This window comes from Balearica regulorum, chromosome W (genome assembly GCF_011004875.1).
Source record: "Balearica regulorum gibbericeps isolate bBalReg1 chromosome W, bBalReg1.pri, whole genome shotgun sequence".
NCBI lineage: Eukaryota > Metazoa > Chordata > Aves > Gruiformes > Gruidae > Balearica > Balearica regulorum.
In genome coordinates, this window is record NC_046219.1 from 27,307,097 (window position 1) to 27,320,914 (window position 13,818).

Sequence of the window (13,818 nt, forward strand, 5' to 3'; positions counted from 1 at the left end):
CAGATGAGAAAAAAATATCTCCTTTTAAAGGCTACTCCTTCCACATGTCAGACTATATTACTTACTAGTAAGTGAATTTTTTTGGGTGCAGTATCCTCACAAAACCACATTATTGAAGTTGGAGATTACTGGAAGTTAGATTATAGCACAGATTCCCTCCAGCAACCTGTCAGAGACCCACTAAATCAGTTCCTACTTATGCATTCAGACTGTAGGACTACAGCAAAGGAGAGATATAAGGCAAGTGAGGTCAACCTGTGGAGGACTTCTTCAGAGGACTTCAGCCCTCTTAAGGAACTTTTTAATCAACAAAAATTGCCATTGCAAACTCTATAAAGAAAAAGTAACCATAGTATCATCTTTGCTAAGGCATGCGCTCCAGTATCAGTTAAATATCACTAGTGACTTCCTAAGGTCAGTTATGCAGAATATATGCATGCAATAAGATAAGTATCTCGGCTGAAATGTGTATACAGACACAAGCAGCACACCTTTTGCACTTGTCAACACAAGGGTGCCCAGGCCATCCTGGCACAGTGTGGAGAGTGCTCTGTACTATCCACCTTTAGGGGCCTCCCTGAGGAGCCTAGAGCCCTTTCATTTCCCGGCAGAACTGAAGTCCACCAGCGCTCAGAGACTGCCTGAGGACAGGATGTTGGTGCTCCGGGACACCAGGGCCCCCTCAAAGCAATGCGAGTACTCCCACAGTAGCAGGGCTTGCCCGGAACGGCAGACAAAACTACTCCGAAACCGGAAAAAAAAAAAAAAGAAAAAGAAACAGCGCATGCCCAGGGGAGTTTCCCAATAAACGGAGAAAAAGACAGATTCACCCTCCGAACGAACAAGCGGGCAATATCGCAGCCCGAGCCACCAACTCCCCTTTCCCTAAGTACCAAAAGGAGAGCGATAAGTAACCCTCTCTCTGTGGAGTACTGCAATAACTGAATTGCTAGTTTTAGCCCCGCCCTCGTTAGCGTGACGTAGTAGCAGTGACGGAGCCGGAACCAGCGGGCACATTTTAGTAGGTCGTAGTGACGTATCTGCACTGCACCCTGGCTTGAGACGGGGTGAAAAGGCGACGAGTACCATTTTGGCTACTGATCTAGCCTATAACAGTTACCTTGGTGGCTGCAGGATCACTGTGCTTCACTATGTTCAACGTGGAAAGCCTAGAACGGGCCGAGCTTGGGGAGAGCCTCCTTACATGGGTGAGTGCCAGGGCCCAGTAGGCTGCCTCGCCTGGAGCAAGGTAGTCTGACTGGAAGCATCCGTTGCGGTGTGCGTCTGTCCGCCCTCTCCGGTCTTCCTCTCCGCGGCTCTACGGGTGGCTCCGGGGTCTCTGTCCATCTCTGCAGTCCCTGTGTCCCAGGACACACCCTCGCTCTTGGATGGGTTTGAGTCCTTCTGGGGTCGGCGGAGCCCCTGTGGACCTGCTCCGCCTGACCAAAGCCCCGAGGCGGGATGGGGAGTCGTAACCTCTGTATACAGAAGTCTCCATAGCCTTAACTCTGCTTCTGCCGGGAAAAACAAAGGAGCTTGCTCCCCGCGCGCGCCTGCACAGAAGTAAGCAGGTCTCAGTGTGTTGGAGAGTCTGGTGTGTATTTCCTTCCTGTCGCGTGCCTGGACTTGGTGGGCAAGTTGCTTTGATTGTGTGTCCCCGTTCTCTCATGTCTTGTGCCTGTCCTGTTCGTGGCTGCAAAGTTCTTGTGCTGTTTCCTAACCGTTGCATGCGTTCAACCTGGGCTGCATGCATCAGTAGCTTCATGGTGTACTTTTACACACAGAACAGCCAGAACTTACTGGACGTTGAACCTGTGTTTGCAGCTACTCTGCATTTTGAGACATGGAACATACCTGTGTAACTGTAACATAATTGTGAAACTGCCATTTCATTAGCAGTTGACTTGCTGGTTTAGCTGTCTAGAATCATTGACTTCCCAAACACACATTAAATTGCCAAGTAAATATCTACTATATGAAATTGTGGAACATTTCTGTTTATTCTCATCAATAACTCATTTGGCTTTTAGAAACTTAGCCTATAAAAGGTGGGAGCTGGAGTAAGCTGTGAAGTTCATGAAAATTATTGGGGGCATGAAAATGATGATGTAGGTTTCTCTGTGAAAATCGAAGTGGATAAGGAAGGGACATCCAATACCTGTTAAAGGGGAGTGGGTAGCTTGGAATGTACACAGGACTGAATTTTATGGGAAGAGATGTTTATATTATGCCCTAGATGCACCAGGGTCTCTCTTTCCTTTGCATTCCTGCTAATTCTTGTGCCTTAACCAAGGTTGTTATTTGTCCTCCTTTTTGCTCTCTATGATTTTTTTCTCTCTCCTCCCCCACAGATGTTGGAGAAGACATGAGAGTACTGTTGAGCTTCATGAGGAAGCATACGTGTGTATGAACCCTGGGAAAGAAAAGCCAAGTGGGAGGCTTGTTTTAAGACTGATACAAGGAGGGAAGGTTTACAAGGGGGTGATAGAAAGAGACCTGTTGATGTGTGCTGCTAGCATCCATGTGTGCCTGCTTTAGTTGTTTTAGGTATGCTTTTTCCTTACCCCCTCCCCCCCCCCAGTCCCAAATTGCTTGGGGCAATCAGTTTGTTCAGTGGTAAACTTTATTGTTACTTTTGAACTATTTTACAAATCTGAACCATTAAAAAAAAATCACCTTAGGACAGGGAACAGGAAAGAACGGGAAAGTTTGAAATGTTAATTCTGCTCTATGATGTTATTCATCTGTAGGAATTATGTACTTGGACATGTGATCATTCTTAAGCAATAGTAAGTATTTACACTCCTTGATCATGAAATTGCATCTGTGCAGATGGATCCTTGTCCATCTCTGTAGGAGTGGTCCATAGAGATGGACCAAGCAGTATCCCTGAAGTCTACCATCCCATAGACCATTTATTTAAATATTTCAACTACTCTGTCCTTTATATTTTTTCTCAATTCTTTGCATGCTGACCTAGCTTCTTCTGTTTTTGGTTAGCAGAAATATTTGTAAATAATTCTTAAGTGGTGTTAGAATTAGTTAGCACAGTTGTGTTTCTTAGGCAAATGTGGGGTTTTTTTGCTATTTTAGCCATTTCATTATTTTTGTGTGTATGTGGGTTTGGGGAAAAAAAAAAAAAAGGTGATTCAGAATTAGCTTTTGTTTTGGCCCTACCTGGATCTAAAAAATGTTTTAGCTGAGCTGGTTTTACATTTGATCTGCTGGGATGCATCTCCCCTTAAATTGCAAGACATGAAACTTGCAAAAGAGACCTTGAGGATTTTTTAGTCTCAAGTGAAATGGGTAATATAAATAAATGAAGCTTTTCTTCATCTGGCTCTTCCCTCAAGTCCCATAATGATTCTTGGGAAACTGCTCATTTAGATGGCAAAAGAGCTGTTACAACTTGGAAAAGACTGGTCATCTGAGATCTGTTGTGCTAGAAAAAACATTTGTTCTTAAGAACTGGTTTAACCTTCTGGATTACTTGTAAAAGCAGTTCACATCCATAGTGAAGTACTTCAACTGGTTTGCCCATGTTTTGAGGAGATAGGGCTTTGCAAAGAGGTCTGAGAAACTATTCAAGCTAAACTGTGTTGCTGGCATTGATGTAGGCAACCTGAAATTGCTCTTCTCTGACAACCTGTGCTTTTGATGGATGAGAATATCTCTCAAGTCTCATATATTGCATGCCTGAGATTTACTATATTTGATATCTTTAAACCAGAGCAAGCCACTTCATCTATAAATGTTTTGCTTTTATTTTTTAATACTCTCCTCACGGTTTTGGGTTATGTTAAAGTTTATTATTTGGGTTCTGTTATAGTCTCAACCATTCTGTGATTCTATTAACATCTTCATTAACGATCTGGCTTATGAATCAGAGTGTACCCTCAGAAAGTTTGCTGATGACACAAAACTGGGAGGAGTGGCTGATATGCCAGAGGGTCGTGCTGCCATCCAGAGGGACCTGGACAGGCTGGAGAAATGGGCTGACAGAAACCTCATACAGTTCAACAAGGGGAAGGGCCAAGCCCTGCACCTGAGGAGGAACAACCCTAGGCACCAGTACATGCTGGGGGCCACCCAGCTGGAAAGCAGCTTGGCAGAAAAGGACCTGGGGGTCCTAGTGGACACCAAAATGAACATGAGCCAGCAATGTGCCCTTGTCGCAAAGAGGGCAAACGGTATCCTGGGCTGCATTAGACAAAGTATTGCCAGCAGGTAGAGGGAGGTGATCCTTCCCCTCTACTCAGCACTGGTGAGGCCACACCTGGAGTCCTGTGTCTAGTTCTGGGCTCCTTAGTACAAGAGAGACATGGAGCTACTGGAGAGAGTCCAATGAAGGTCCATGAAGATGATTAAGGGACTGGAGCATCTTTCCTATGAGGAAAGACTGAGATTTGCTGGGACTGTTTATTCTAGAGAAGAGAAGGCTCAAGGGGGATCTTATTGATGTATAGAAATACCTGAAGGGAGGGTGCAAAAAGGACAGAGCCAGGATTTTTTCAGTGGTGTCCAGTGACGAGACAAGAGGCAATGGGCACAAATGGAAACACTGGAGGTTCCATTTGAACATCAGGAAACACTTTTTTACTGTGGGGATGACTGAGCACTGGAAGGGGTTGCCCAGAGAGGTTGCAAAGTCTTCTCCTTGGAGATATTCAAAAGCCATCTGGACATGATCCTCGACAGCCGGCCCTAGGTGGCTCTGCTTGAGCAAGGGCATTGGACAAGATGACCTCCAGAGGTCCCTTCCAACCTCGACCATTCTGTGATTCTGTTATGGCATTGCTCAGTTTCGTTTATCTCTTGGATTTAGAGCATTGTTGTATATGTTCCTGAATAATTTTCTTTCAGGGTTTTAAACACCTGAGAGAGCTTTTGTTTCCTGCTGTTTCAGCAGATTGCTATGATGGTTCTTGAGGCAGCCAGGGTAGCAGCAAGTGGAGTGAAACTGAGCAAGGGACTGGAGCCCAACTACTAACAGATCAGAATTGATTGTTCTAAGCCTCAGCAGTGTTTGCAGCCCACTGTCATTGCAGAATTAGTATCCTACCAAACAAAATTTTCCAAAAAACTCTTCTGAGACTACTCTAGGCAATGCAGTATAGGTACCCAAACAGCACTGTAACCAAAGCAGTCTAGAATAGTGTGGCTGTGGAGTAAACCTGCTGTGTTTTTAAAATTCTTTCAGCATATCTAATAGAGGTACACAACATCTTTTCTGTTTAAAACTTATGACTGATCAAGGTACAGACACTGAGGTTCTTTGCTGTGGATGTTGCATCAGGAGTGTTTTGAACTCAATTATATCTTCTGGCCATGTCTGAATGTTGTCCCAAAACTGGGGGTTCGTTTACCCGGTGTGGAACACGCCAATATACACACAGAGCAGAGGTATTTTATTGCATATTTGCGCAGATATGGGTGTCTGTCCCAAGACAGCACACCCCAAAGCTCCAAATCAATGGTTATTTATACATACAACATTAACATATTCATCTTTCTAATACATATGCATTGTTATTCTATTAAATGATTGGTTTAGATTTCTTCATCTAGCATGCAAACTAGAACTCATGCTCGGTTCTTTACTCTGCCTTTATCTTTTGAGTAGGTGGTATAATTGGGGTAGGTGGTCCATGGGTTGGTGGTCACAATTCCCCCTGCTGGAATTACCTTTCCCCTAGTTTCCCGGTACTTTTGGCAAGTCCAAATGGTTCTTCATGGTTCACTGACTGATCTAGTAATATATCAGTTAAACTTCAGCTTTTAACAATCCCAACCTACTTATCAGACAAAGGTACATTATTTAGATATTTCTTGCCTGGCCTTAGACCAGCAGGGGTAGGGCTACACAATGGACTTTTGCAGCAGCATGACAATTTGATTCATGGCACATTTTACATTTGGTTTTACTGTAACATGAAGACCTTGGAGAGTTTTCATACATGCATGTGGCAGTTGCACTGTAATATGCCCATATCTGAAATAAGAATGACTGCAGGCTTTTCAGTGTGTTGTTTTTAGCATGTGTTGTTTTTTAGTATTTTTATCAAGCATAGAGCTAAGGTCTAATACTGGGGAAGATTGCTCAGTGCTTGCTATTTAACCAGCAGGATTCCTCAAAGAGGTCAATGCTGGCTGGTCTTCTGTAGCAGATTGCAATGGAGATGTCAGCAACTGCCCCTCTCCTGTCATGGTAACTGTTCTATGTTATTCTGTTGTATGTTGCCTCCATTGAGTTGTACCTTACCTACTTTCCTTTTCTTCTTGTCTTTAAGGCCAAATAAAAATTATTTCTGCAGGTAGAGGAATTTAGATGCTTATTTCCTATGAAGTGGGCATTTTGTAAATACTGTTGAAGGCCTCTCTTTTGGCTACTTCCATTTTGAAAGTATTTCTAGCTCTTTACGTGATATCAATCCTTACTATTCTATTTGACTTTCTTCCTTTTGGCTGAAAAACTTCCTCAGTGTGGTGTTTGTGTCTTCTATGCAGTACCCATTCCAAACTGGAAGGATCTGCCTGCATTCCTATTAGATCTAGAGGCCATCTGAGCAACTCCTGACAGAGACTTTGATCCTTCAAGAAGGGTACTTGTGATTTTTTTTTTTTTTGTAAGATCCCTTTGTGAAGTAAGTCAAAGTTGCTGGAATTCACTAGTTTAGCTGTCTTTTTCCTTTCCTCTTCAGTTCCTTACTTTTTATGCTATAGTACTTTTGGTCTTTGTGTGTGTCCTGTGTAGCCTATACTTTAAGTGCCTGTTTTAGTTTCTTGTGAATGACAGGATTGCAGGAGACTAGCTAAGCTTCTTTGTTCTAGTCATTGATCACCAACCACAAAGTTGTAGGCTTTAATTTTTTCTTGAGGGTGATATCATATCTGCACCAAGGAGCTCATGGGTATTATTTGTGCCATCTAAGTTTCTGACTAGTACTGTATATTCTTTGTGGAGGTCTCATTGACTGTTGGGAGCTAAGACTGTCTAGGAACTGAACTTAGATATCTAAGTTGGACAGCAAGTGTCTATTCACACTGTTTATGTTACTGGTATATTAGAAGTCTGTATTTTGCATATTTCAAAATTGCAGAGCATTTAATGGGGCATAGCCTTTCCTCTGTGTTAGGGTTACATAAGATAAAGCTTTGAGGGATTGTTTGCACAGGCAAGAAGGTATTCTTAGCTTTATTATGGGGAAAAGTGTGAGAGAGAAGGAGTGGCAGAGAGAAACTGTTATGTACTGTGCTGCTTGGGAGGAGAGGAGGAGTCTGGAGTGAAGAAGTAAAGCTGGGCATGAGAAAGGGGAGAGGAAAAGTGTTGCTTTAATTTTTGTCTTTGTTTCTCAAGACCTGAACCTATTTTAATTGGCAATAAATGAAATTAAATTAATTTTCCCCAATATGAGTCTGTTTTGCCTGTGACCATAACTGGTAAGCAATCTCCCTGTATTTATTTCAACCCATGAGGTTTCTCATCCTAGTTTCTACCCCTGTCCTGCTGAGGGGGAAAAGTGAGTGAGTGGCCAGATGGACATTTGGCCCTTAGCCAAGGTTAACCCACCACAATACCTTTGGGGGAAGAGTTCTTTATTCCATCTGTCAATAAAGATGGTGTTTTTCATCTAAGCTATACCTGCAAGAAGGTGGAGTTCTGGGCTTCAAATGACTTCTTTATTCTGCAGGGGAACAACTGTTATCTGTGTTCATCTATACTTTTTAACATAATGTTTGAAATGTATTTAAATCATAGAATCATAGTATGGTTTGGGTTGGAAGGGACTTCAAAGATCATCTAGTTCCAACCCCCCTGCCATGGGCAGGGACACTTTCCACTAGACCAGGTTGCCCAAAGCCTCATCCAACCTGGCCTTGAACACTTCCAGGGAGGGGGCCTCCACAACCTCTCTGGGCAACCTGTTCCAGTGCCTCACCACCCTCACAGTAAAGAATTTCTTCCTTATATCTAATCTAAATCTACCTTCTTTCAGCTTAAAGCCATTACCCCTTGTCCTGTCACTACACTCCCCAATAAACAGTCCCTCCCCATCTTTCCTGGAGGCCCCCTCCAGGTACTGGTAAGCCACAATTAGGTCTGCCCAGAGCCTTCTTTTCTCCAGGCTGAACAATCCCAACTCTCTCAGCCTGTCCTCATAGGAGAGGTGCTCCAGCCCTCTCATCATCTTCGTGGCCCTCCTCTGGACTCGCTCCAACAGCTCCATGTCTCTTCTGTACTGGGGCCCCCAGAGCTGGATGCGGTACTCCAGGTGGGGTCTCACTAGAGTGGAGTAGAGGGGCAGGATCACCTCCCTCGACCTGCAGGTCACGCCTCTTTTGATGGAGCCCAGGACATGGTTGGCTTTCTGGGCTGCAAGCGCACACTACTGGCTCATGTTGAGCTTTTCATCAATCAACACCCCCAAGTCCTTCTCCTCAGGGCTGCTCTGAACTACTAGTCTTCTAGGCTTTCTTCTCCAAACCCTATCCGAGAAGTTAAAGGACTTTGTTTTGCCTTATGCCGTTAAATAAAAACTATAAACCTTTGTATGTCAAACATTGTTTAAATAGGGGCTAAATGGGGTGTACTTTTCTGGTGCTGTTCAGTTTTCCAGTAATCTGGCAGTCTTCATCTGTGAAGACAATGAAGAACAATGGTGTTCTTAATGGGTTTAAATGCTATTCTGCCACATAAACCAATATCTGCTTTTAGATAATAATTGCATTATTTTTGATAGATTAAACTTTGTGGATTGTTGCAGGGAAGAACTTTTCAACTCACATGATTTAAATCAAATTAGTATCAAAGTGTTTTATTGATTTATTAACAATATATGATTAAACAACAATAATTGAAATATACATTCAGAATCCATGTCAATAATACAACAGATAAACCACAATACTAAACACCTACAGAATGTTAATAAATACCTACATATTTCTAAATATGCTTCTGTTGCTACTCCTAAACTAATCACACATGTACATGCACACACAGTTAACACTGCCCCCTCCCCCCCTCAAGGCGGTGTAGGATAACAAGCACACCTTCCCTTCTAGTAGTATGGGTTACCCTACTTGAATACCCCTCATGTGGAACATGAGCGTGCTGCAGCTTTAGGTGTGCCCATGCTGCTTCCTACAATCTGCTAATGCACATGCCAGTGAGAAAGCCCTCCAAGAGGTCACCTTTGCACCCTGAGAGATGGACCCCTACTTGGTGCATCCTGTATTGCCAGCTCAATAGCTGGATGCAGGCTACTCATGAGGGAGGAAGCTGCTTTGCTAGGCCTAGGTGGAGGTTGTGATGCCAGCAGGGCCATTTCTGGCAGTATCAAACCAGTTTCACTGTTTCTCTGTTGCCATTTCTTTTTTCCACATTTGCAAAATTTTACTGCTTCTTTTCTACTTCTTTTTTTAAGCTGACACAACCCCACTCTGCCCCCACTTCCTGCCAGGTCTCTTTTGTAATTCCCTAGTTACTGTTTCATCCAACTGATGGTCATCATTCTCTTCATTGTTATCAGTTTGGGGCAAACGCCCTCTCATACAGTTGTGGGTGTCCCATTCACACCCACTGTTACACTCACATCCCTATCTTATCAGTGGTTGTTATCCAGGCTTTGTTGCCAGGAAGAGGCCTTACAGACTGCCCCACAGTGGTATTATTTTAAGGGTTATGTTATCTAGATTTCCTCAAGAGCCTTTGTCCTGGTTTCTTCTGGAATAAAGTTAATTTTCTTTCTAGTAGCTGGTATGGTGCTGTGTTTTGGATTTAGTATGAGAATAATATTGATAACACACTGATGTTTTTAGCTGTTGCTAGGTAGTTGTAGTGTTTATACTAAGTCAAGGACTTTTCAGCTTCCCATGCCCTGCCAGGTGCACAAGAAGCTAGGACAGCACAGCCAGGACAGCTGACCCAGACTGGCCAAAGGGATATTCCCTACCATATAGCATCATGCTCCATATATAACTGGGGAAGCTAGCCAGGAGGTGGGATCACTGCTCGGAAACAGACTGGACATTGGGGTTTTTCTTCTGTGGGTGGTGAGCAATTGCATTTGTGCATCACTTGGTTTTTTAATATATATTTTTATCATTATTCTCTTCCTTTATTATCCTGTTAAACTGTCTTCATCTCAACCCATGAGTTTTTCCATTCTCCTCCCCATCCCCTCAGGTGGGGAAGGGTGAGCGAGCGGCTGAGTGGTGCTTAGTTACCAGCTGAGGTTAAACCACGACAGTCCTTTTTGATGTCCAACTTGGGACTCGAAGGGTTGAGATTGTCACCGAAACCCGGGAATAAACCTCGTAACACCAATGTAGTGTTAAAAGGCAGGCATTCTTTATTGCAGCGCTGGATGCACGGGGGATAGCTCCACCCAATGTGCATGCCAGGTGCACACAGGTTATATAGGATCAAAATATACATATTCATTGTTTTTCTCAGAAAAGGCAGTCCTATGATAATCATTTCTTGGAATCCATTTCCATATTCTCCTCCCCGTCACGCATGCTCAGTGATTTGAGTCGGTGGTCTTCAAGGGGTCTCTGGTGGTCGTCGGTGATTGTGCACCCGTGTCTGCTGAATGACCCTCTTCTTGCGGGCATGCGCAGTATCCTTGCTGTGGGTGCACCTGTCCATAATGACTTACTTCATAAGATTAATATCTCCGAACCTATTGTCCGGTTGGGTAGGGACTGTACATGGAACATAGCAGCCTTGTACATTGCCATGGTCAGTTAGCTTCATTACCTATTACCTTGGTTACAAACCAATTATTCCAAACTAATCATTCTATAGTTTCTGTCTCATGGTCTCTATCCCACAGTTTTTATCCCATGGTTACATTTTCCCCCCTTTGGAAGTTTTGAAATAATCATCTTTTCAATACTTCCACTCATTATATTTTCCTAGCCTACACAAAGATATGCACTGAATTAGACAACCGGTAATGATAATCATACTTATAAACAATAAACCAAATACAAATAACTGCTTCAACCAACTTAAATTAGGAAGCCATGAAGTCAACCAAGATAAGTCCAATCCTTGTCGTTCTGTAACTGAGGAAGCCAACTCTCTTAGCTGCCGAATTTTCTTTTCTATTAATAGCGAATTATCCGAAAGGTTAAAACAGCACATTCCCTTAAATTCTTCACACCCATGATTATGCCTCAATAATAGATAATCTATAGCAGCTCGATTTTCCAGAGTAGCCTCTCTTACTTGAATCATTTCAGTTCCCAAAGCCGTTAAAGCTTGTGAGGTATAATTTATATCTTTTACCAAGGCACAAGCAATCCTTTTTAACATATGATAATTCATGGCTACTCCTACTCCTGGAGTCAATACTGCAGCAGCCGCCATTTCACTGCTACTATATAGAGTGACTTGAGAATCACAATCTTCAGGCAACTGATGAACATCTCTCTCTGATCTATTTTTGTGTTCCAAATCTTCCTTGTTCAGTAATAAAGGAGCTAATCTACCTATTGAACAAGGGCCTCCTGTTGTATTAGCTGGTACATAGGTATAAGCAATTCTTCCACAAAGTAAAAACCACCCTAAAGGCAATTTAGTATGACTCCAGGCATAACTTATATCCTGTGTTTTATTACAGGTTAAAGGGGGCCGGAGTTGTGTTAAGTTTTTGCATTTTGAGGTACAATTCACAAAGGTGCCACAATATATAGCTGGGAGAGTACCTCATATTTTAACTTTTAGCATCCCTTTTTCTTTAATTTTAGTTGTTTTTCCCATATTGTATAGTTGAAAGTAAGTTAGGCTAATATCAAAGCCTTTAAACATAGTATAATTCTTCAATAACTCCAGAGGAGTCGGGACTCCTATTAGACAAGAACTATACATTTCTCCCACCGAATTTCCTGCATCTAAACAGAAGGAGGACATGTTGGTTACTTCTCTGGCTAACAGCTCCCAGATATTTCTGTTCTGATCCCATTTTGGTAGTAAAATTTGAGAATTACCATTTCAGCATCCCTCTGGGCCCCGGCTGATTAGGGTCCCACTCAGGGTTTGTGGATGGAAAATTCTGGTCCACTGTCCCTTGTATAATCCCATTAGCATGAGCTCCTTCTACTTGTTTTCTGGCTGTATTTAATACCATTTTCTTTTCAGTATCTTCCAACAAAGTATCCAATATTACTTGCAAATCCTCCCAATCGGGGTTTTGGGTTCTGATTATTGTTTCTACTACTTTGGCAACCCTTTTGGGATCATCCCGATAAGTGCCTGCAGTTTCTTTCCATGCTCTTAAATCAGTTATTGAGAAGGGAACTTTTCCCATTACCGGACCCACATTGCCAACTGCCTGTCGAAGAGGGGCCTGGAGGGGAGTTAATCCGTCTCCTCCCCCTCTTCCCCTTGTCCTCCCAGCAATCGGGCTGAATCCTTCCCTCTTAAAAAATAACATTAATTGCGAAATTGTGTTATAATGCAGTGTTCCATATTCTGGCCACTTTTCCCCACTCTCTAAATTATACAGTGGCCACCATGGCATTAGACATGTGGGAGTTGGTTTATTGTGACCTGGACAACACGCAGTTACCCACAGATCCTAATTCCCTCAGGTACTGGATAGCTCTCTCCATGGTGGTCCACTTGCCTGGATGACATACGACATCTTCACTGAAGGGATACCTTTCCCTTACGCTTGAAAGAAGTTGCCTCCTGAGGCTGGTGGCTTATGTCTTCTTCCCAATCACCTTGTCAATGCCCCATTCTCTAGACAGGGATCCCAGCTGCTTGGCCTCCCTGCCCTCCAGTTCCAGGCTACTGGCCCTGTTATCCCAGCATTGAATCAGCCATGTAATGATGTGCTCACCTGGATGGCAGCTGAAATCTTTCTGCATATCTCGCAGCTCACTCAGGGACAGGGATCGGGTGATTACCTCTGCTTCTGGCTCTTCTTCCTGTTCTCATGATGGTTCTGGTTCATCATCATCCTTCTCTAAGCAAAATGATTTCTTTGTGTGTTTCTTCTTGTGTATGGGGGCAACTGATATCCGTATGGGTTGGTCTTTTGGCTCAACCACAGTGTCCGTCACCAAGGTTTTGAGTAGCCACAGTACCTGCTGCGGGGGTTTGAGTAGCTGCAGTGCCTGTTGCAGGGGTTGGGATATCCACAGTGCAGGTCGGTCTCTTCTCCCTCTCTTCCCCCTGATGGCGCTGCCTACTATCAAGCAGTGTTTGGTAAATAGTGGCCAGGGCCCAGCACAGTGCGGTAAGTTGTGCCTCCTTGGAATAGCCATAGCATTTTCCTTTCAAATATTCTACCACTTTATCAGGGTCCTGTAGTTGTTCAGGAGTGAAGCTCCAAACCAAAATTATCTCTATCCTAGCCAAAACCAGGACACTTTGTTATCCTATTAAACTGTCTTTATCTCAACCCACAAGTTGGTTTTTTTTTCCCATTCTCCTCCCTATCCCCTTGAGTGGGGAGGGGTAAGCGAGTAGCTGCGTGGTACTTAGTTACCTGCTGGGCTTAAACCACAACAACCTTGTAGAGGTCTAACACTGGTCGTGTGTTTTTTTTAGAATGTGTTTATATTATTATATTATTTGATGTATATATTATATTATTTTTACACTGGGCAAGTACAGATAGAGGTTTTTAGAATTTTATGCTCCAAAGGGTAAACTAGTGGTTCACCTCTGTTCTCAATATTTTGTTTCTGGTTTTAAAAGACAGGGTTTTTTCTGTGGTGTTTCTGAAATTCATCACTGCTTTGTGATGTGTGTATATATGTTTCTTAAAAAAACGTGAATGTGCATGAAGAAAGTTG

The 13,818-nt window shown here is 43.1% G+C and overlaps 1 protein-coding gene across 5 annotated transcripts in view; it reads left to right on the plus strand.

Annotated features, from left to right (window-relative positions):
• Positions 1–906: 906 nt before the first annotated feature.
• Positions 907–13,818, plus strand: part of LOC142599168 (protein Hook homolog 3-like) — a 133,139-nt gene continuing 120,227 nt past the window's right edge. Inside the window, exon 1 of one of the 5 annotated variants that reach the window (XM_075738950.1) lies at positions 907–1,208. Coding sequence is in view for 4 of the 5 variants with exons in the window: in XM_075738946.1 (XP_075595061.1) it covers positions 1,152–1,208 (57 nt within the window). In the remaining variant the exon portion in view is untranslated. The remainder of the gene's footprint in view (positions 1,209–13,818) is intronic. The other 4 variants (XM_075738946.1, XM_075738948.1, XM_075738947.1 and 1 more) reach the window with 4 other exon arrangements.